Source organism: Chelonia mydas, chromosome 1, assembly GCF_015237465.2.
Source record: "Chelonia mydas isolate rCheMyd1 chromosome 1, rCheMyd1.pri.v2, whole genome shotgun sequence".
Lineage (NCBI taxonomy): Eukaryota > Metazoa > Chordata > Testudines > Cheloniidae > Chelonia > Chelonia mydas.
In genome coordinates, this window is record NC_057849.1 from 177,664,528 (window position 1) to 177,689,567 (window position 25,040).

At 40.9% G+C, this 25,040-nt stretch overlaps 1 protein-coding gene across 6 annotated transcripts in view; it reads right to left on the reverse strand.

The window, feature by feature from the left end:
- The window catches only part of GBE1 (1,4-alpha-glucan branching enzyme 1), a 272,537-nt gene that overhangs the window by 89,350 nt on the left and 158,147 nt on the right, over nt 1–25,040 (reverse strand). For 4 of the 6 annotated variants that reach the window (XM_043538391.1, XM_043538390.1, XM_043538393.1 and 1 more), the window contains 5 exons: nt 9,452–9,567; nt 9,071–9,198; nt 4,208–4,267; nt 2,720–2,818; nt 424–534 (listed from right to left, as the gene is read on the reverse strand). In XM_043538391.1, coding sequence (XP_043394326.1) covers nt 424–534; nt 2,720–2,818; nt 4,208–4,267; nt 9,071–9,198; nt 9,452–9,567 — 514 coding nt within the window. The remainder of the gene's footprint in view (nt 1–423; nt 535–2,719; nt 2,819–4,207; nt 4,268–9,070; nt 9,199–9,451; nt 9,568–25,040) is intronic. The other 2 variants (XM_037906053.2, XM_037906067.2) reach the window with 1 other exon arrangement.

Genomic DNA, 25,040 nt, shown 5'->3' on the forward strand with positions numbered 1-25,040 from the left:
ACCCCAAATAAAATTGTTAAAGAATGATTAACTAGAAATTAAATTAGCACCTGGTCCTGCAGCTCTTACACTGGTGATTCTTCCCCTTGAAGACAATGGGATACTCACCTGAGCATTGTTTGTGTGAATTAGGTTAAGAGGAGGACTCCAGGTGGTAAACCGTATTTAAAAAAAAAAAAAAAAGGCCAAGATTGTCACAATTTTTTGGTGTTCCACTGGATTTGCCTTAACGAGGCCAGAATTTTCAGAGAGTGCTGAGCACTCACCCTCTGAAAGTCACGCCCCCTTTATAAAACTGTCCCAAATGGCACTGGGCACAGAAAAAAATCTTGACTATGGTATTCAGTTTTGAGCACTGACCTATGTAAAGTCTACAAATTTGTTCCTCCACACAGTTTTTAATCAAAATATTTATTACAGTACCTGATCATGGCTCTCTGCATATGCAATGTATTTCTCTTCACACCGCCTGTTTGTCAGCGTGTACACTATATTGCCCATATTCCAGTCTTCATCTTTCAACTCTTTAATTATCTGTTAAAGGTAATTCAAACATTACTTTTGTTTCAACTAAATTGCATTATATATTTTTTCCATGGCATTTGGGGATTTGAAGTTTTCCCTAAATAGTAAAATGGTATTATTATTCTTAGTCACTCCTAATCTAAAAAAAAACTTGGAGAAATGTGCTTCCCCTATTTGATCTCCCAAATAGGATTCCTTTCTGAACTCACTTTAATACTCTTTAGAATTTCTAAACCCATGTTTCATGTTTTTTGCCATATCAACTGCCAACTTTTGATTAATAACCATAGCATGTCAACATTATTTAAACTGATCTCTTTTCTGCTTTATAAAACATTAAGGGATACTTGGCACCATTTTAACACTCAACTACATGGAGTAATTTTAGTGTTGAAGCCCTCTCTCCTCTTTGCCATGCAATACTTCATAAGCCTCCATTGACTGTTTTTGTTGTAGTTTAACCTTAAAAAAGAAAATTATTTCTGAAGAATATCAATTAAAATGTTATATAAAAAAGTGTCAGTAATATAACCGGGGAGTTTAACATTACATTATGTAGTTAAAAAACATTGCAGCAGCCACCTGGCATGCAGTCAATGAAGTATAAATTAACACAGATATGAACACAGACTAACCTGCTGTTCCATGGTAAATAGTTTGATCACACAACAATGAGAAGATAGATATCATTACTCCAAAGTCACTAATTATAAGAAAATACTCAATAAACTGGGTTTGGCATAACAGAAGCATACACAACATATATCCTATTAGCTTATTTTTTGGAAAGACTATTTCTGCTTTATGAAAAAACAGATGTTGTTGTCCTTCCAAAGGAGTTAGGAAAGGAAACAAGCAGTAATTTAAAAAAGACCTATCACTTGTTCAATTGTCAGCAGCACTTGTTCAATTCAAATATCAATGTTCTCATACGCGATATAAAGGCACCAAAAGGTACCTTATTGAAAAGTCAAACCGCTTCTTTGTCTCCAAGAGGCTGGTTTGCTTCTTACTGCTCTAGGGACCATCCATCATTTCCTACCCAAAACCAGCTCAAGAAAGCTGATGGAAAGAAAGCCCTAACCAGCCCTCATTAGCACTGGCTGTTACTTGCTACTCGAAGTATATACTTAGACAACTTCATGAACATCAGCTGGGGCCTGTTGGTAACATGACTTTCAATGGAGGAAAAAAAAATCCCACACACCTAATGTGGTCTACTGCTGTGATTTTCAGAACACCACCTCCTCCCCGCCACACAGTTTTGTGAGTAAAGATACTAAGGACAATGAAAGTCACATTTTATTTTTCTTTAAGTTACTCGCTTCTCTTATTGAAGCCATTAATGCTCATATGAAATATTTATTGCTTTATTGCTTTCAGATGATAATGGTATCATTAGGGATTTGCTTCTAATCTTATGTCTAATTGAAAGACCAATTTTCTGAAGGGTCTGCCAGCCTTATGAGATTGTTTATTGTTTTATTCCTTTTCTTGTGATTCTCGTATTAAGGAGGTTATTTAAATCCCTTTTTTATATGAACTGTTGGAGTTTGTTTAATGCATTATTGGTCTTTAAGCACATTTACAGTTTTTTATTCTTTTTTATAAACATCGTAGTAGTTGTTGGTGTGTGGCACAGCATGTTCTTGTGCGCATGTATACGTTTTTTGTTGTTTTTTATTTACTTTTTAAGTTTGTGTTAGATAAAAATTGCTACATTCAACTTACAGAGGGCTCATTTCATTATCATACCTTGTACATAAATATAGGATTATTATATACAAATGTTTATTTCAATGTTCAGAGATAAAAAGAGCTGTTGCGAGAGATAGGCTTTTTGGATACAACTTAAATCCAACGAAACCGTCTATGCTCACCATATAGTCCAAAGAAAAATAAAATCAACCAGAACACAAAGACCACCCACCAACCTCACACCAAGAGCCCCAGCTTGTTAAAGGGAAAGGCCTGAGCCATAATGGTGGCATGACTCCCAGTCCAACCTCTGGAGTCCTGGTTAGAGACTATGAAGATTTTTATAGGCTGGGGGATAGAGGGAAGGGGGAGCGGAGGGAACCACTAAAACTTCAAACTAATGGATGCGACAGAACAAAGTTACCTGTAGTATTTAGAAGGTTTATTTATATAAACACAATAGTGGAAAATACAAAAGTGAATATTGTTTTCTCACCTGTATCCATTTATCTGGAATTGCCATGGCCAGCCGATAATCAAATCCACCTCCTCCTTGGGCAATAGGGCAACAAAGAGCTGGCATCCCAGAAACTTCCTTGAATAAAGAATACATTGCATCATTATTTTGCTTTAAGTGGTTCTTTACATTTTCCACCCTAAGAAAGCTTCCTATTTAAAAAAAAGGATCAGATCTCAAGCTCCAAACATTACTGCTATACAAAGTCTACATGTGCAGAGCATACAATTACACTTTAATGTAATGCTGGTAGTTTCCGAGCTGAAGGTGTGACTCCCATCTTAAGGAGAGATACCCAATGCTAATTCTGAATGAGCTAGCGTGCTAAAAAGAGAGCGTAGCCATGGGAGCGCAACAGGTTAGCCTCCCCAAGTACGTGCTCATCAGCGACCACAGAAATTTACTCAGGGCGGCTAGCCCTTCCCACAACTTTCACTGCCATAGCTACACTATTTTTAGTGAGATGAGAGCTAGCACTGATTAGCTTTTACTTTTTTTTTTTTTTTTTTTTTTAAAAGATTACTTGGATGTATGTAAACTAAATAATCCAGTCAACCAGCTCTAACAATTAGGATATGCTCATAAAACTCAATCCCAGATTCCTTACCTTGAATCCAATGGGATAATTCCCTCTACCACTTCAATGCAAGAGCCCAAGGAATGGAGAATCAAAAACACGGATTGAAATTCTGATCAGCTTTGTTCTCTCCCTTAAAATGTAATTCAAGCTTGTGAATGCATCATTTATTGAATGCACCACATAACTGGTCACTTTCATCACATATTATTGTTTCTGAAGGGATGGCCCCCACTTTATAAACAGAAGAAATTTCCAACCCTTCAGTTACGACATATCTATAAACATTTGTAATTTTTTAAAAACTATTGTGTGAATAAAAGATTTTCAAACAAGCTGTAGGAGTATTTAGAGCACAACTTTTGCAGTGTGAGCACACATTTTGCCACATTCAAAAAAATAACCAAAATAAGTTGCATTTCAGTTGCAAAAAAATTGCAAATGCCTTTTTGCTACATTTGATCTACTCTAGGAGAAAGTTGCCCCAGTTCAGAAGATCCAGGTGCATGGTATATGGTTAAATGGGATAAAGTGATCGAGGACTTTGCATGAGGATTTTTCACTTTGTTTTTAAACACACTCTTGTGTCTTCCATTTGGTATTTTCTGTAGCAGACTTGAGAGAAAGTCTGTGTGTGGATATTTTTATTTAAAGACAAATGTAAGGAACCCTGAAAGTGTTAAATTGGTTAACAAAAGAGTTTCTACACTAGTCACAAGATTTTCTACACTTCTGGGCTCTCCCCACGTGGATACCTTCTATAAGGTGAATAAGACCAATGAGGTCCAGGGAAGTAGTTCTCCCTTCCCAAGCAGTTAAGGCAGTGTGCAGGAGGGGAGTCCAACAGCTCTCCTAATTTGGTCAGGCACATGGCATTTACGGCTGCTCACCTGTGCTGAGATGTGCAGGGCAGTCTCTGGTAAGTTCCTGACAGCATGATGTTCTGAAGTCTATGAGATCAAGGACCATGTTTCTACGAGGCTTTGAGCTTTGCCAGCCAAACTACCACCATTCTCTCTCAAGCTAATGTCTACAGTTTTAAGTGCCAGAATTTTTAAACATAAAAATTTGACATAACTTATTTGTCTACTTCAGTGGCATAAATAGAAATATTAGTGATGAATACTAACTTTGTTCACATTTTTAAACTAATAGCCTATGCATACCACTGTGTTTAGATTTACAGGCAACTCAAGTTTGAAGGGTAAAAACTCATTTGTTAGTTGGAGTGGAGCAATACATTAGATATCAGCCCTAAAATTTCACAGAGAAGTCTGATGCTTTCCTACACCTGAAACTACTAATGGATTTATTTGTAGCCTTCCAGAAAAATCAATGTTTCACCTGAAGTGTGTGGTGTAATTTTGGTTATTACTATTTGCTTTCATTATTACCCAAATCATTTAATTTTCACTTTAAATGAAAGACTGAAGGAAACCTTAATCATCCAACCACTACCTAATTCTACACTGTACTCTTGTCTGGCAGCAGTGTTTCTGTCACCCTGAACTGTGTGAAACAAAGAATAGAGGACACTGGCAGCCTAACAGGCTGGTCCCAGTAGCACTATTTGGGGTATCACAACTTATATTAGCACCAAAAAAGCAGAGCTGCTGGGTAACCAGCCATCCAGATGTAAGGCATATGTATAGGTACAATTTTATTTTTGGTCGGCAGGAGTTAAAGGGTCCCGTCAAAGAAGGAATCTTGGACATAGAAATTATATCTAGAAAGCTAGATGGGGAATACACAGAAAATTCTTTACTTAAAGCAATCAGACAACTCTTCAAGGAGTATACAACAATCTGTCATACTCTAGACAAAACCTCTCTTCTCTCATGAGGATCTTATTCAACTGTCATTACTTTCAAGCACAAATTCATGACAGTCATTTTAATTTAAAATCATATCAATAGTTCCTCCACCCCAATCTCTTTCTATCATTAGCATGTGGCTCAATTCCACATTTTGTATATAGACTCCCCCTAGACAGAAAAATGATGTATTGAATTGAAGTAGTTTTCAATTTAAAGAGAATAAATTGAAGACCAATCTTGTTTAAAAAGAATCTTAAACCAGATAATACAAACAGGCTGAATTCAAAGTTTCATCCATAGGAATGTGGATAATCTGACTATCACTCCCTAGATGATGGACCAATTTTATTTGAAGTGAACCGAAAGATCAATATAGCCACCTTAAGTTTTATATATCAAATAATTGCTTCTTTTCATCAGTTGCTATTTTTGATACCTGATGTCATTAAGCTCTTAACAGCACTTTGGTATACAGCTGTCAGTTATATATTAGAATGCCACATACAACTGAAATTAGCCTTATTTTGTTTTCTGAAGGCTGAAATTGGAATTCTTAATAAAATAGTGTGGATTAAAAAATAGGCCTTCACATTCCTCATGACATATCAGATCCATCCTGCATCTTGCACGTGTCTTTTCTAGATGGCTGGAAGGAGAAACACAAACAACAAACCCAGATGCATTACACAGTGCTATTATATTAACAAAGAAATTCTTAAAAGTTTGGAGTTTCTTTTTCTTAACATAAAAACACGGCAGTGAAAAACGCCCAACCGTCAATTAACAGAAATTTACTGCTTTGGCGTTTCATATTACCAGTAGCTATTCTGCATGCCAACAATAATCTTTTGAAGCCAAAACCAGACCCTTGACAAGCCTGACAAGGCCTTGGCATCGGGGCAGCCAGAACTGTTTCCATACAGACTGCGGTGCACGCATGCCCAGCGAGAGACGGGTGGCCTAAGTGTCCTCTAATGCATGCAGCCTCACATCAGTTCCAAAAAGAGATCATTCCAATCGAATGGGAGGTCCTGGAAAAAGGTCTGCATCTCTTGGGACAAGGCCGGCAGTCTGAAGTCAGGAGCTACACCCTCATGACCACCATCAATGCGATCACCCTAGCTGCTGAGTCCACCGCATCCCAGACCATCTGTAGAGAGCTGCCATGGTGCCCTTCTCCATCAGAATGCCAAATTCCTGGGCCAGACCCTGAGGGAGGGACTCCATGAATTGTTGTACTTGTGCAGGGGGGCCTGATGGTTCACTGCCTGGAATTGGAGTTGAACTACTGTGCCCCTGCTTGTTCTTTTCATTGGCCACAGAGACAACCAGTGAGCCCGGACGTGGGTGGATATAAAAGGTACTTGAACCCTTTGGCCGGGACAAAGTACTTCTTTTCGACCCTTTTGGAGGTGGGAGGGATGGACAACAGGGTTTGCCAGAGGACCGTGGCAATTTTCAGGACCCTGTCATGCACTGGTAGCGCCACCCGTCTCGGAACAGGGCTAAGAGGACATTGAACAAGGTGTCTGCCTGCTCGGTCATCTCGTCCATCTATAGGCCAAAGTTCTTGGCCACCCGTCAAAGCAGGGCCTGGTGTTCCTTAAAATCGTCCAGACGGCTGGCCCTCAAGGGATCCATGACTGCATCATCCGGGGATGAAGATGATGACTGTACCTCCAGGGGCATAATACCCCATGGGAGAGGGGAGTTTTGGGGTGGGCGCTGTCTCCTTTACCCCAACTTCCAAGCGGGTCTAATGCACTGAGCCTGGTGCTGTTGATGATGCCAGTGTTGCTCTGAGGCAGCAGCAGATGAGCAATGCGAAGGGGGCATCGTCACCACCAGCATGCCCCACACACTCCAGTAAGGCCACTGGCCATGCTGCCAAGGTAACGCCATAGACATCGATGAGGCCTCAGGTGCCCATTTGCGCCGGTGAGGTCTTAGCAAGGGGCTGAACTGCCTTTCCGGGCCAGGGAATCCCCTTCCAGTGACCACGGCGAGGCTATTGATGTCTGTGTCTGCCTGCTGACTGTCGCTGCCGGAGACCAGTGTTTGGAGTGAGAGGATCGGTGCCAATCAAGCGGACCGGGGCCGGTGGGACCGGAATCGTGACAGGGAGGCGCTCCCATGGGGCAGGCAACCGAGATCTGCACTGAGAGGATAACTGAAGGGAGGGCAAATGGTGCCGGCGGAACAGAGACCAGCGCCTCCCCCAAGGCGATCCATGTAGAGATGGCAGGGACTGCGATCGCAGTGCCGGTGACCAAGGGTGAGCCCCAGAGGATCCGGGCTGCGATGCTGGAGATCTGCAGCACAGAGATGGAGAGCGCTGCCTTGTTTCGGGGGATCAGCGGTGTTCTACTGCCTCCTGAGGAGTCTTAGCAACTGGCTTGCCCTAGTAGGGAGCCTGTGCCAGCAGCGTGGGCCTATGCTCACTCAGTGCCGGGGGAGCTTGGGAAAACGTTGATGCCGTCATAAGTTTGAGTCCCCTACCGCTCCCAGGAGTTGGTGGTGGATCCTTTAAGGGGCTAAGGGCCCAGACTGAGAAGGCACATCCATTTGGCTGCGGAGTGACTGGGAGGGCCGAATCGGGTCCTTGGCCTGATGCCCCATGGCCTTTCTTGCCCAGTGCAGGGGAGCCGTGCTTCTTCATTTTCTTTCTGGCCACCGGTGATAGGGTGCAGTGCTGGGAGGGACCAGGTGCTGGGGGTGCGGTGTGCACCAAGGCTGAGGTACTAGGCTAGTCTTGGTGGGATGGCTCAGAAGCCGGATGGAGGGCAGCCTCCATAAGGAAAGCCTGCAAATGAATATCCCATTCTGAGTCCTGGATCGAAAATTTTTACAACAATGACACTTCTCCTTCACATGTGATTCCCCCAAACACTTCAGACAGTACTTGGGTGTCACTTACAGGTAGAGGCCTGTTACAGTCTGCGTAGGGCTTAAACCTCAGAGAAAGGGGCATGCCCCACTAGGAGCAAAGTCCCCGCTGTGACTAACTTCTAACTCCTAACTACACTTAACAACTGCTTAACACTAACTACTATCAACAACTATTTACAAATCCCTAATGCTCAAAGTCAGAAGAGACAAAACCACTAGCCCTTGCTATGCAAGGAAAGGCACTTCAACTAACCACCCCGGGCAGTAAAAAGGAACTGAGAGGGAACAGGGCTGGCAGCGCCTGATATACTGATGCATGAGTGCGACACCCAAGAGGGCACCACAGCTGGCCCTATGGATACCGCTAAGGCAAAAACCTCCAACGACCGGGCACGTGGGTGTGCGCACATCTAGAATGGAATCAACATGAGCAAGCAGTCAAAGAAGAATCCTACTTACTCAGGAACCCAGACAATTTTAACGTTAAATCTAAGTTAGCCTAAACATTTAAGAAACTTCAAAATTTATCATATTTAATCACAGAAGGGAGTTATCAATTATGCATATATTGAATTATATCAGCAGTGTCTTTGGGACTGTGAATTGTGAACATTTGGTACCATGAATAACTAGTCAACATTTGGTAATCATAGAGCAATAAGCAAGCAAGCAAAGCAATGATATCTAAACTAAGAACCTTCATACAAGCTAACTCACAGCATCCGTACTGTCCCACCAATGTAGAGAAAAAACATTAATACTTAATTCTCCCTTCTCCCCGCCCCAACACACAGATAATTGCATGGAGGAGGAACCCATCCACCCTTAGTATTTATCTGCTGATATTTTTCTTTAACAAAATTGTCACTAATAATTAGCAAGTAATGTTCACTACAACGGAAACTGATTCATGTTAAATGATGTGACATATACAAATAACTCTGAAGAAGTTGTAATAAAGACCGAATGACATTTCACGAGTACACTTATTTACTGATACTACAAACCTTTACTCACATATAAAGAAATAGCTACACTTAATATTACCTCAGCTACTGTTATGGATTCTGGATGAAATAAATGAATCATGTGGTTGGCCATTATTAGATAAATGAGGGCATCTTCATCCACGTGTAGACCAAAATATTCATGGTAATCTCCACTGAAGCCTGTACCTAGTGACCAAAAAAGATAAAGACCCCAAATACAGTGAGTCAGATTTACAAGTGTAAAACTTAAAAATTTTTTTCCAATAATCCATTTAATCGCAGCACAGCAAAAGATTAACAAATTTGCTATTTTAAAATAGCTTAAACGTAGGTCTACCCAGTTTATCTTTTTGTTATTACCATTTCCTGAAAAGTACCGCAATAAGACCAAGAGGCAGGGTGTTCTTTAATTAAAAAGTGGACTGATTAATCTACTTACCAATTCCATGATTGTGATATAGCATAGATGTAACACCATCAAACCGGAAGCCATCAAAGCCATATTCTTCTATCCACCATCTCAAATTAGAGAGAAGGAATCTCAGAACTTCCCAACTAGAATATTAATAGGAACAATTTCTAAAGTTTAAGACTTGAAAATATATGAAGTTTCCAAACACAAAGTATTCTCTACTTAATACTTGTACCAGCCATATTCTACTGGATGTTGTTCCATCATAATAGATACATCAAACAACGTTCTTCATTGTTTTTCCATACAACATTTCATTCTACCAAAACAATTCTCATTTTAACAGCATGCAATTTTAAGATGGAGGAAGTTAGGCTAAATTTGTTTTAGAAAAGACTAATCCAATACAACATCCATGTTACTGTTTAATCTAGATATTCATTCCTACTACTTTTATTTGCTTCTCAAAATGTGGTTAAATCCAGTGAAATATGGTTTATGCTGTATTTGAAAAATCAGAACCAAAACTTCATACTAGCCAAGGCTTAGCTCTAAAGTAAATTATACATTTCTGTGATTTGCAGATCAAAAGGAAGCAAACATCTCACATTAAAAGAATTTTTAAAACTCATTTTTGGCATTTGGAAGAAGGAAGCTACCAATAACTATACTGTTAACGTTAGGTAGTCTTGGATCACAGGAGTTGCTTCAAGAATTTAATATCACTTACTGTAGTATTGTTAAATGTTACACTTTTTTCTAATTTAAAAAATAAGACAGCAATTAAATGTTTTGCATGCAACTGGTGGTGCGCTGTGCTTTTTTAGAACTAAGTATTTTAAATGGGGATTTTTAATTTAAAAGATATTTTCTGAATTACACAACAGTTATAAAAAGAAAAGGAGTACTTGTGGCACCTTAGTCTCTAAGGTGCCACAAGTACTCCTTTTCTTTTTGCGAATAGAGACTAATACTGCTGCTACTCAAACAGTTATAAATCACTCCTGAAAGCACCATTTCCAGTGAGAGTTCAGTTGAGTATGCATTAGTGTTTCACCTGTAGAGACTTGCTACAGGTTCACAGAAAAAGTAATTTGGCAGTTTCTATGACCACTTCTGATCTTATTCTATCTGGTTGCCTAATACACAAGACATTTTCAATAGAATAAATTATCACTAGTGGGGGAAATATACGAAAACAAGAGCTGAAACTGGCTTGAAAGAACAAGGGAAATTACTAGGAGAACCAATATTTAAGCTTATACAGGCACAGTAAACAAAAAAGTTTCCCTCACTCTCTAATGATAGCTCCAGTATTAGGGATACTCTCCCCCATGGTACTTTCATCAGAGAAACCTACAGCTTGGCTCCATTATTCACTCTCTCTCTGATGGAAGCCTGTGCCTTTACACTACATTCTCTTCCCCACAGTCCATTCATCAGGCCAGCCTTGAACATCTTTCTTCCTCTCCAAGCAAATAATCCAACCAGCCTGCTTGTCTGATTTATATTCCATAAACTTCTTTGGCAACTGTCCCACATAAAGACTAACTTTTTCTTCAATATATCATTGACTTGGGGGTGGGGGAGGGTTAAAATCACTAAATAAAGAATAAAGTTGGTAGGCAAGAACATGCTGTAAGCTAAATAATTAGACTGGAGAATGTTGAGATAAAAATGTGTAAATGAATGATTAGTGATGGGAGACACTGTGATACAGGAAGATCAGGGAGCAGTGGGAGAGTGCAAGAGGCAAAATATATAAGCTCAAGGCTAATTAAGGCGTGGTTCCCTGTAGACTAGGGAAGGTGGCTGCAGGTTAATCAGAGCACCTGCAGTCAATTAAGGCCCTGTTAGGAACTTAATAAAACCCCCTGCATTAGGCAGACAAGGGAGGAGGAGGAGGAGGAAGAGGGAGAAAGGAGAAAGGAGAAAGGACTGGAGCTTGGAGGGATGTTGAGAGATTTGGAAGACCTGAGAACTGGAGTAAGGGAGACTCTGCCTAGCAGGACCGGGAGACTTCCTTCCCCCCAGCATCTAAGGACTGAGGGTAACCCCACCTAAGGGGGACGAGCGTAAGAAACCCACAAGGGTTGCAAGGGGCTGCGACTCAGAGCGAGGAGCAAACCCAGACCCCTCACCCGGTTCCCTCCTCTACCACCTTCCCAGGCTAGTAGCGGGGCCCTCGGCACCCAAGAGCAGGGGCAAAGGGTGGCATCTTAGCTCCCCGCCAAGAAAAGTGCAGGACCCACCAAACTAAAATCGGCCATCTTGCCACAACACAAAGAGAAACAAAATTAAGTGATACATTTTAAATACAAGATAGGTATTGCCTGGAAAAACCTGAGACTTCTGTGAAGAGTATCAGTGAGGAAAATATCAGAAGTCATACTATCCTTTAGAGACATAGGAAAGAAACAGTGATGAAGTCGCCATCTGTACTTTAAGTGTTTGGAGAGTTTCAGCCAATACCAGTTCCCAGGATAATCAGAAAGGTTGAGTTACAGAAGGATGAAGCTATGTAATCTGAGGTCACTGGACACACTAACTTTAAAACAAAACAAAAAAACAACAGAAATTGTCAGAAAAAACCCCAGAGGGACAGGATGGTAACTGAACAAATGGAATGTTCTTATAATGTAGCACTCTTTTGCAGCAGATACATAAGCCAAGAACAGCTTCCATAAAAATTGCAACATACACACTTCAAAGCTTCATGACAGTCTGGATATCACCAGTAAACCTCAATCTCTTGAATCCTCAATCTCTGCAGACATAGTCCAGTCTGACCTTGGAACCAGTATGCTCATACTGCACTAGGGGTAGTTTGCCGCAGAAAGTCTCTGCAGAGAGAACTCCGCACCACTTACATGATGCTTAACAACGTTCTAATCTGTGCTACTGCAAAGGTGGAGTATGCCAAGTGATCCACAGCTACACAGAATCCACTAGAAAACCCACATAGGGTTATGGATAGTGTAAAATAGTAGAACCAACTGTTTTCAATCTGGCTTTGACGTGGAACTGTTGTATGGAAGAAAGGGGAACATATTACATGACATACTCCTAATCACACGGAATCACAGTATGCAAACCCATATTCTGTTTTTGCACTGGGTGAAATGATTTGGCCTTGAGAGAGTAACATTGTTTATTCAAGCAGAGTTCATTAACAATTCATTACAGTATCTACACTTTCTATGATTTATTATTTTATTTTTGTGTACTTCATGTATGCTAAAAATGTGCATGCAGAGAAAAAGGTTCATATAACCTGGCAGTATTAGAGCAGTTACCATTGAAATCCTCACTTGAGAAAACATTTGTGCCAATTACCTCTAGAGTCCCTATTTCCTATTATAGGAAATACAGCCAATACCACTAATATTGACTTGCAAACACAACTCTTAATATGACTCCTGTTAAAATTGCCAACATTTTTAAGTGTCTTACAAGGTTAAGGAGGATATGGGGCAAGGGAAATAGTTGGTACCTGCTTTATCTATTTATAATATAAAAAGATTACAAACTTATTCAACAATTCTATATATTTGGGTCTCTCTCCCCTCCCCTCTCCTGTGTCATTTTTTCCTGTGATTGTGAGTTCTTCGCAGGAGGCATATTTTTGGCATATTTTTGCACCATGTCAACAGTCAAATGGGCCCCTATCTTGTTTGGTGCTTCTGAGTTCTAAGTAATATAAAATACTACTAAACAGTTTCCAGATGAATTTCTGCTAATGTCAAATGTATCTTAAATTCTTAACCCCTAGTATTTTCCCCCCTTACTCTTTATGATCATTTGCTATCACATCATCTTCACGCTGCCTTTTTAGACTAGATCTACACTACATGATCTTTTTGCTGAACTTGATTAGGTTACATTCATATTGCTATCTGTGTAGAATTCATAATATTAGAAGTAGGCAAGAATTTTTTATCTTTGAATTGTAGCAGTGATGCTGATAATATCAAAAGACTTGTAAACTGCTGTGAACTTTGCACTGCAGGTTATGTTTTAATTTTTGATCTTTTAAACACCTAGAACACCTAAAATAAAATAGCTGTGAAAACCAATGCAACACAAGTACCTTGTATATTACATCTCCTTCTATTTTAAACCAAATCTTTCCACACTCCCACATAAAAGAAACTTTCCATATATGAATCAACTCCCATAAGACTGCTCAAATGCATAAAGTTAATAAAATGCATAATGCATTTGAGGAACCAGGCCTTAATTGGTAAGTTCCTGGAACCAAGCCACAGGAAACATTTTTGCCTGTAGCCTGTTTAAAATTGTGACTAAATTACCAAAATTCAGGGAATTGGAAAATTAAGGTTTCAATAGCAATGCTAGCTCAATTACATTGCACAATCTATATAATTTATGCTACATATTTTACAATATTAACAATTACAATATTAATGAATATGTTAAGTGACACATTTACACCTCAATCCTGCAATGCACTGTGTCTTTGCAGAGCCCTACAGAAGTCAATTGGGTTATATTGGGCCTGCCTGCCCATATACAGTGAATTCCAGAAGCACGCTCTTACACACAAACAAACCAGAAATAAATAAATAAATAAATAAATATATATATATACACTTACCGGTGCACTAACCTCTCCTTTGAATATAAATTCAATTTATTTTAATGGCACATCCTTAGAGCTTTTTTTTTTTTTTTTTTGCTAAACGATTTTTTTTTTTTTTAAGAAGAAAATCTTCAAGGCTGCCTAAGGTGCTTAAAATGTTACAACACACTTTAAAAAAAAAAAAAAAAAAATCTACAGCAGCATAAGCTGCTAACACACACTGACAAGCATACTTTTATTAAACAAAATGAGCTGTTTAGAGTCCTCAAAGTCTTCCAGTGTGCACTTACTGAGTACAAATAAACCAGACAGATATGCGCAGAGCATCTGTAAGTGTGAAGGTAGGCTGCATCTACACTGAAACCAGGGATGTAATCTGAAGTTTGAAGACATATCCAAACTTGCTTTAATCTAGGGGCATGGCTACACTTGCAGAAGTAGAGTCCTATGAGTTGAATCCGCCTTCATACAGCACAGTAAGGAAAGCGCTGCAGTCTGTCCACACTGACAGCTGTAAGTGCACTGGTGTGGTCACATTTGCAGCACTTGCTGGGGCATTGGGAGCGGTGCATTATGAGCAGCTATCCCACAGAGCACCTCTTCCCATTCTGGCACTGTGGCTTGTGGGAAGGGGGCTGGAGGTGCAGGGCATTCTGGGCCCTGTCCCAACTCCCCGTGATGCATCACTTCGCATCCCAGCATTCCCTTTGCTTCCGTCCACATTTGGTGCCATCTTTCAACGGTTTTTGTACTGCGCGCGCTGTCTTCCCTTTCCGAACTGCTGAGGAATATGCTGATGAGTCTCGACAGTGCATCACGTTTGGCGTCGAGCTATTCCTTAAGATCCAAAGGGACAGTGAGGATTCAGATGATGATATCGACTCGAGTAACGCAAACCACACGAATTTGCTTGTGGCATTCACGGACATGCTCACCACGGTGGAACGCCGCTTTGGGCTTGGGAAACAAGCACTGAGTGGTGGGATCACATCGTCATGCAAGTCTGGGGTGACGAGCAGTGGCTGCAAAACTTTCGGATGAGAAAAGCCGCTTTCATGGGTCTGCGTGAGGAGCTCCCCCCACCCTGTGGCGCAAGGACACGAGATTGAGAGCTGCCCTGACGGTGGAGAAGTGGGTGGCTATTGCTATCTGGAAGCTGGCAACTCCAGACAGCTATCAATCAGTCGCTAACCAGTTTGGAGTGGGAAAGTCGACCGTTGGAATCGTGTTGATGCAAGTTTGCAGGGCCATTAATCACATCCTGCTCAGAAGAACCGTGACTCCCGGTAACGTGCATGACATTGTGGCTGGCTCTGCACAAATGGGTTTCCCTAACTGCGGAGGGGCGATAGATGGGACGCATATTCCAATTCTGGCACCAGCCCACCTAGCCTGTGAGTATGTTAATCGGAAGGGGTATTTCTCTATGATTCTCCAGGTGCTTGTGGATCACTGTGGGTGTTTCATTGACATTAACGCAGGCTAGCCCGGAAAGGTGCATGACGCATGCATCTTTCATAACACTGGCCTGTTCAGGAAGCTGAAAGCCAGGACTTTTTTCCCAGACCAGAAGATCACAGCAGGGAAAGTCGAAATGTCCATTGTGATCCTTGGAGACCCTGCTTACCCTTTAATGCCGTGGCTCATGAAACACTACACAGGGAGCCTTGACAGCAGCAAGGAGCAGTTCAACATCAGGCTGAGCCGGTGCAGAATGACTGTGGAGTGTGCTTTTGGCCATTTAGAGGGTCGCTGGCGCTCTCTGTATGGGAAGCGGGACCTGGCTGATAACAGCATCGCCGCAGTTATATCGGAGATTCAACACCTGGAGGCTGAATTTGAACAGTCGGAGAGCAGGGCTATTAGAGGGGCCCAGTGCAGGGCTGCAAGGATTAGGGATGCCTTGAGGGAGTAATTTGAGGCTGAAAGTTTGGTGTGGTGCCCTGCACAGGAGTGAAGTGCGGTAAGAATCTGTGTTTGCTATGTATGAGGCACTGCAAGTCAGTGTACGTTATTTTCCTGGGCTAAGGTTTCTTTTACATTATGCAATAATAAAGAACGTTTTCAAAGCCAGAAAATCAATTTATTGAAAAGAAACAACACAACTGCTTGGGAAACACAAAGGGCAAGGGGGTGGAGTGGGATGGGGAATGGTACAATCAGAGATTTGCGTATGTTCTGTCTGGAGTGCTGTGCAATGCATGCTGCACTTCAGGATGGCTATACTGCATGGTGATGGGGGTTGAGTGCAGCGGGTAAGGGTCGTAGTTTTCAGGGCTGGGTGGTGAAGGTTTTGGAGGCAGCGTGTGGCGCTAAGAACCCGGATGTTGCGGAATGTGGTTTGGAGGTGACATGGGGGCACAAGGGAAAGAGTTTTGGGATAAGAGCTGCGGGGGGCGAGGGGGGGAAACGGGCACGGTAGTGCTCCGCCTGCATGGCTACGAGTGATGGATCAAGTCTACTTGGCACTCCATGATGCTTATCAGCCGCTCTGTTCTTTGGTGTCAGCAATCCACATTTTGCTGGCGGACCCTCCTTTCACTCTCCCGCCACTCTGGCACTTTTTAATTTTCATTAGTTGAATGTTGCATGACTTCATGCAGCATGTCCTCTTTGCTTCTACATGGCCTCTTCCTGATTATTTGCAGCCTCTCGGCCGTTGATAAGACGGACAGCTGAGATCTCAAGGTTGCATCTGTAAAGGCAAAATGAAACACTTAAACAGAGGCAGCATTGTTCACACCAGACAGAGCAATGATTCTCCCTTACTTAAGGGCAAGCATAGTCTACACAATAGCATAATTTGCTTGTCCCAAAGCGAGTGCACGTAACCCACGGGAGCCCCAAAATGGTGAGTAAGCACAGGGTCAAGCGTGACTGATTGTTTCACGGCCGTACTGTCCTCTGGGTTTCTGTGTCTTGGGGAGAGCCAACAGTAGTGGGGGGCCCCTATACTGAACACTGTCCCCACATTTTCCACAGGAGTTCATCCTGGAAGATATCTCGCTGCTGAGGGTGACCAGGGAAGCAAGGGAGGGTCTTCTACTACAATGCGGCTTCCACCCTGGCCCATATGCAGCTTGCCTGTGTGCAGCAATGGTCCCCCCACCCCTCATGGCACAGTGGCATGGACAAGTTAGCTTTACTGGGGCAAGGACCACAGTGGCTCTCCTGAAAAACCTGTGCAAGCACATTGCCCAAGTTCTGGCTGAGACCTTTGAAGAGATCACTGAGGCCGATTACTGCGATATGAGAGAGCTCATCAATGCCCTATTCCGCGTCTAGGCATGCATGCAGCCCTAACCCTCCTCACCCCAAGAGCCTGCACCAAATAACTTCCTTCCCAAAATAAAAGCTGCTTACTGGGAACCTCCTCTGGTGTTTGTCCTTCCCCAGGAACCCGGCTGCTGCGACTGGCTACCTTCCTCCTGGCTTGAGAACAGCTCCTGAGGGTATGGCATCTAGGAATTCCGGGGTGTCTTCCTCCGCCAGAGCACCCTTGCTCCCGCTTTGCTGCTCCTCCTCCTCCTGCCTTGTTACACTGGCCTCTGAGGTGTCCATTGTGGTACTCGGCATGGAGGTGGGGTCGCCCCCAAGTATCGCGTCCAGCTCTTTGTAAAAATGGCAGGTCGCGGGGGCAGCTACTGTTTGCCTCTCGGGCTTTGTGGTAAGCATTCCGCAGGTCCTTCACTTTAACCCTGCACTGCAGTGCATCCCAGTCATAGCCCCTTTCCAACATGGCCCTTGATATCTGTCCAAAGATATTGTAATTCCTGCAGCTGGAGTACAGCTGGGACTGGACAGCTTCCTCCCCCCAAACACTGATGAGGTCCAGCACCCCACCATTGCTCCATGGGGTATTGCCTGGCGCATGGCGGCATGGTCACCTGGAAAGATTTGCTGAGAACACTCCATGCCTGGCTGAGCAAACAGGACGGGGATTTTCAAAATTCCAAGAGAATTTAAAGGCCAGGTCTGACAGTTGGTCACCTGAGGGCAGGGCAGTAGAGTTCAAAGTGATGACCAGAGTGGCTAGAACAGGCATTGTGGGATACTTCTGGAGACCGATCACAGCGCAACAACAGACCAGGGCGTCCACACTGGCACCACAGCACTCCAGCGGTGGCGCAGCAAACGTTATTCCACTTGCTGAGGTGGAGTACCAGCAGCGCTGTAGCCGTGGAGACAGAGTGCTTTACGTGCCTTGCCAGCATGGACGGGTAGTAAGCTAGGGTGCCCGGGGCTCCTTTATTGCACTGTAACTTGCAAGTGTAGCCAAGCCCTAGGTAACTCATTAAGAAGAGCAGAGAGGACACAGTGATGTGGGCTGTACAAGACTGCTTGGCCCCAGTGATCTCCACAGTTTAAAAAAAATTAACTTGTGCCTTTTTGTGTTTTTATAGTGGGTAAAACCACCCTGCAAGTAGTTCAAAAATAACTTTAAAAAGTAACCAAGTTTTTTGTTATTAAAAATTCAGGTCTCATCAACCCTAGAAAGCTACAGCAACTGGATAGCCAGTGAAATTATCACATCACAAGACTCAAAAGACTGAAAGCTGAGCAACTGAGTGGGAAAGGAATTTTTAGTGAGATTCTTTCAATGTATGTTTGTTTTTTGACAACACCTATGTAACTTTAATGACTACTAAGAACATAGACAAAAGATGTCTTTGTTAAAGAATCAGCACCCCTACTCTTCGTTTAAAATGTAATACTTCGAAACCCTCAAGAAAGTCGATCAGGAAAATCTTATTTCAAATGTGAAACATGAAAAATACAGTAAAAGGTGAATTATTTTAAAAGTTGTAAGTACAGAAGAATTTCAGAGTTACGAACACCAGTCACAAACTGACCAGTCAACCACACACCTCGTTTGGAACCAGAAGTACAGAGTCAGGCAGCAGCAGACAAATTAAAAAAAAAACAAACAAAAAAAACCCACCAAAAAACACACAACCCACACAGTACAATACTGTTAAACTACTAAAAAATAAAGAGAATGTTTAAAAAAGACATGACAAGATAAAGAAACTGATTCTGTGTTTGTTTCATTAAAAATAAGATGGCTAAAAGCACAGTAAAGTTTCAAAGCTGTATTAATGATATACCATATATAGCAGACTGTTGTGGAATAGGTTTCAGAGTAACAGCCGTGTTAGTCTGTATTCGCAAAAAGAAAAGGAGTATTTGTGGCACCTTAGAGACTAACCAATTTATTTGAGCATGAGCTTTCGTGGCTACAGCTCACTTCGTCGGATGCATACTGTGGAAACTGCAGAAGACATTATATACACAAAGAGACCATGAAACAATACCTCCTCCCACCCCACTCTCCTGCTGGCAATAGCTTATCTAAAGTGATCATCAAGTTGGGCCATTTCCAGCACAAATCCAGGTTTTCTCACCCTCCGCCCCCCCACATATATTATACATTTTGTGCCTTTTCTATTTGCAGCAGAATTCAAATTCAAGGGAGAATTAACATAAGATCTTGATTGAGCAGTATTCTATTTAAAAAAGACATTTAAAAACTTCCAGTAAGCACAGCAACAGCTAATTTTATGTATGTTTTGTAATGGTGAGTAATTACAGTGTATTTTCAAAAGAAATAGCTGATGGATATGCATATAACTTTCAAAAAAAACATGACAAATATGTTATAGTACGAGATGTACATAAGGTCCTTAAAGACTAATATATTACATTGCGTTCACTAAGATGAATTAGAAGGAAGATTAAGCTACTATTTTTCATCTACTTAAATAGAACCAAATCAATTTTATCATTTTAAGTTGTAAATTAGGGGTTCTCAGAATGCAGAATAGTTTTGAATATTCTCTGATTTACACAACAGGAATAAAGAAAAAAACTTGCTTTTAGTTGATTTAATCATGTTAAAATCCCTTTACACATTAGGCACTTAAAAAAATAAAAATTAATCTCACACCAGCTTTGAAGATATGCAGTTTCGTCATAATTTAGTAATCTGTACTTTGAGTCCTATATCAGACAGGACCTCATCTGGGAAGTATCAGGAAAAACAGAAGCTTCCGCCAAGTGATTAGTCATTCACAGTGATGTAACCAGCTCAAAAGTAACATTTATTGATTAAAATATTTGAAAATGCACATTTAGTGCATATTCCTACTTAATTATTTAGGGGCAGGGAATCCCTTATTTGTTGGTACAACACAGACAAAAAGGGCACTGACCTTTGGTTATAAAACAATTACAGGTTCTGTTCAGCCTAAATTTGCCTCAGCAGTCGCTAGCATAAAGAGGCACCACAAACCTTTCATGCTATACAGATGCAGAGGCTATTTTGCAGAGCTAATCCTCAGAAACAGCCACCTAACGTGTGCCTAGTACCATTCTTTCTTTTTTAACTCATTGGAATATGATCCCAGATAGATCACTCATCCCCAAAATTAGGGAAATTTAGATACTAATCTTTCTAGATGCAACCAACCTCTCGGGGCTCAAATCCAGCAGTATAAATGAACAACTCTGTTTTCAGCAGAGTTGTACTCTTTCCTGGATATTAAAAATTAAAAATATATTTAGTAAAAATTAGTATGTAGAACTCTCAATGTACAAGACTGTTTTAGAATAATCTGGGAGACAATGTTTCTTTGTTAACTGATTCAGAGGTACGTAAGAAGATAAATAGAACAAAGTAGCACCCCGAACAGATTAACCTTCTATAAATGATTGCTTTTTCATATTTGAAACTTTTAGGGTAAACTATCACCATCGCAAAACTATTGGTATATCTCTGTTAATCTTCACAAATACAAAAAATGGAGGTCTCTTGCATGCAAGTGCCCTTTGCAAGTATAAGTCTAACAACTGCCCCTACTGAGAAGCATTTAAATACAATTAATATTTAAGTGCTCATGCTGAGAAAATAGGAAGGTTTTGCAAATATGCAGTTATTAGGCTTAAATCAGATACTAATATAAAAGGATAGACGGATGCTATATTTTTACTGAGAGAAATGATGTGTTCCAATATTGCCAAGACAGGCAAGTGATTTCTGCTTTAGCTAGCACATAACTCAAATCAATGCTGGTTTTCTCTTTCCTGTCCTCCCCCTCTGCAATCACAGATTAATGGCCTTTGAGAAGATGCTTCGATAAGAGTATCTTTATCACTTCCTGACGCGTAGTTCACTATTCTTAGGGCACATTCTCTTTTACACTAATGAAAGTTTAATAAAGGAAAACATTAAAAGACATACAGCTGTTACAACTTTTTTTTTTTTTTAAACAATATTAGAGTGGTGCTTTGTCTTCCTTGAAAACTTGAGAGTTTTCATGTCAGAAACCCCTCTCCCCCCAAGTAATTTCACAATAGGCATTTATATACCCAAGCTTTTAAAAAGGATAATCATGCTCAATACTTAAACATTGCAATTAAACAAACAAACAAACCTGAAGTAAATTCAGGGCTAAACATTTGTATATTGTCTATCAATTTTTATAATGCAAAAGACATTTGTACTCCAGACAAATGAAGTGGAAGCTAACAAGCCTGAGTAGTCCAAGGAAAGACACACAGCTGAAGTGAAATTAAAACCGCTCTATTTGACATCTAGTGTTCCTTATTGATTCAAGGATTCTTTAGGTGATTAAAAAAGGGTCTTTCACTCTAATGCCAGATCTGAAAAATTATACAAGAGTATCTTCATCATTGTCATCGATATATGGATAAAGAAAGATGGCAAGCTCTCTATCTTCAGCAATTACTTGGAAAGGCTGAAGGAATGTTTTATGAATTCTCTACTCTTCGGGATGTGGCCTGCTCAGAACTAAACAGTAATAAGAAGTATTTCAATATTTCTGTTCTCACACAATGTTAACTGACATGTTACAATGCCTAACAGCAAACAACAACAACAAAAGGAAACTTTTGCCAGAGAGTCTCAAGGAGAAGAAACGGTGGACACCTCCTGTAGAATCTGTGAAGCTAATTCAAACACAACCGCCCACTGCCGATCCCCAATTACATGAAGTGCTTATTAAACCTTCAGGAACCAATTTGTTTTTATTTTTATTGAGTTGATTTACTACTCTGAAACCCAAAATGGGTCACACTCAGTGTACATCACTGAGATTTTACAACATGATTTTGGAAAGAATATATTTTTCTTAACAGATGTTACTTCGAGAGCATTTACTCTATGAAACACGACATTTTCTACAGTGCAAGAAAAAACAGAAAAGTAGCCATTTAGCCAATACTCTGACATTCCATTATTAGACAAATGGTGTTTAACATGGAGTCAATTTGCTTTAATAGCATCTGACCTTAGCGTCTTTACAATATTTCGTAAAATGTTAGAAAAGTCATTTTAAAATGTTTTGTCTTTTTGCTTTCATAACAGCCATGATAGGAATGTGAACTCCCACTCCCTTCCTCTGAGGTCCAAGCCTGTGTCAATATCTTAGAGGTGTAATGACTTGTCTACATGGTGCTTCAGTCTATACCAAAGGGGTATAAATTGTAGTCTGCACTAGCATGTCATCCACTAACTGAACCTTGTTGATGCGCATTAAAAGTTTCTTAGTGCACATTAATGTAGTCCTCTTTCAAACAGTATTATGTTAATTTGTACTAGGGAACTTTCAGTGCACATCAGCAGATTCCAGGTGGGCCAGTTCATGAGCCACATACTAGTATAGACTAAAATTTACATTCCTCTGCTGCAGGCTACAACATTATCTATACAAGCTCTCAGTCTAGAGAGGGTGGCTATCTTGCTCAGATACTTCTATGGGACAGAGAGGAGGCAGTTCCTAACCACCAGAGACAAGAGGTCATGGTGACATTCTACATGGCTGGAGATAGAGGACTATACGTAGACAGTGGGCACCAGAGAGAAGAGAAGCAAAAGGAATTCCACACAACTAGAAGTTTCAAATCAACACCAGGTCCTCAACATGAAAGTATACATATTGACCTGGGTAAGTGGCTGATTCTTTGGGATAGAAGAACCTTATATGTGATGAATCTGGTTATCAGTAACCTCTCATCATAAAGACCAGATGTCTGGGTGGTGATAGGGGCTGGATTGCCTAAGGCTTCTTGTTTTTAGCTTCTTGGTAACTAGTGTGGTGATACAGATGCTTATTTTGTTACTGGTTTGGGGAATCTATAAAATAAGCCACCAGTTTTTGAGGTGTCTGCCATATCTTTTTTATCAGTCTGTCCTGAATTTGGCACTCTCAGCTGTGACCCACACAACGGCCCACAGATATCTCAAGATTCAGCAGGTCCAAGGTAACAAAGTGATGTACGGGGCACACATGTGGAGGCAGCTCGGCCCAACCTATAAGAAAATCAAGCTTGCCCTCAAAGAGTTCTCCAACTTCCCCAGGAAGACAGATTACCCTTGTTGAAGATTCAGTACTCAGAAGTATCAAAAGAACATTCTGCAAGGGATGATTAAACAACAGGACAGCATGCTGCCTTCCCAGAGCCAAGACATGAGATGTCACTAAGTTGACAGGCAAGGATCTAGTGGTGATTATTCATATCTGCACTAGTGACACTGCATCTTAAGATATCTCACAGATAATAAATGACTTCAGGGAACTTGGAAGCATACTGAAGAAACATGTCCAAGTGATCTTCTCAGAGATTCTTCCTTTCCCCACAAGTGAAAGAAGACAGAAAGCAGAAGATTCTAGAAGTGAAATGCTGGCTAGGTAAGTGGTGTACAGAGGTCAACTTTCTCTGGTGAGGGGGACTGTATAGTTTGAGTAATCAGGAGGGAGTTAATCTAATAGCAAAAGAGGAGGAGGGTAAAAAGAGGAAAGATATGAGTGCTCTGCACAACCTGAAAGATTGAGAACAAAATTAATCAAGGACATGAGAAATTCTTGAATTGCTTATACACCAATGCTAGGAGCCTGACTAAGAAACAAAAGGAATTGTTCGTTTATGAACATAAATTCAAATCTAATTGGTATTACTGAAACTTGGTGGAGTGATTCACACAATTGGAATGTTAAAATCAATTATTTATTTTGGAAGGACTGAGAGGGCAAAAGGGGAGGGGGAGTAGCATTCTACGTCAAAAATGGCATTACCTGTTTCCAAATCACTGACAAATCAGAAGAAAATGACCTTGAATGCTAATGGATCACTGTCCTAACAGATAAAGCAAAAGATGGGGTATTAATAGGTGTCTACAACAGACCATCAAATCACAGTAGGGAACAGGATGATTGTTTCCTTACACATCTGTCTACCTATCTATGATGTTGGGGGGGGGGGGTTCCTGTGATCCTGGGGGTCTTTAAATTTGAGTGGCAGCATGAGACTTCAGCATGTCAATACTAAAACATCCTTGGAATTTCTAAAAATTAAAATGACCACTTCCTAACTCAAAAAGTGTTGCATCCAGCAAACAGGAATTCTATATTAGTCCTTATCTTAACAGATAAAGAGGAACTGATCACAGAAGTAAAAAATCAATGGTAGCTTAGGTACAAGTGATCATAACTTGTTAACATTTATAATGTGAAAGCAAAATGAAGAAGTGCAGACCAGTAAAATATATTATATATATACACACACATACACAGCATTTGATCAAATGGAAGAAAGATGATGTTGATAGTAATGAATATAAATGAGAAATTAGGAATTGTAGAAAATTGATAAGGGAAGCAAAGGGACACAAGGAGAAATCAATAGCCAGCAGAGTTAAGGACAATAAGGAGTTTTAAAAAAATGCATTAGGGAAAAAAATAATCCTGACAGTGGTATTGGTCCACTACTGGGAGGAAATGGAAGAATCATCAATAACATTGCTGAAAAGGCAGAAGCGTTCCATAAATATTTCTGTGTTGTATTTGGGGGGCAAAGGTGACAGTTTCATCATAATGGTGATAACACTGTTTCCACTGTACTAGAAGAAAGCTAATGCTGGGCCCAGTTTTAAAAGGGGCAGCCAGGATGACTGGGTAATAATAGGCCTGTCAGCCTGACGTTGACCCCAGGCAA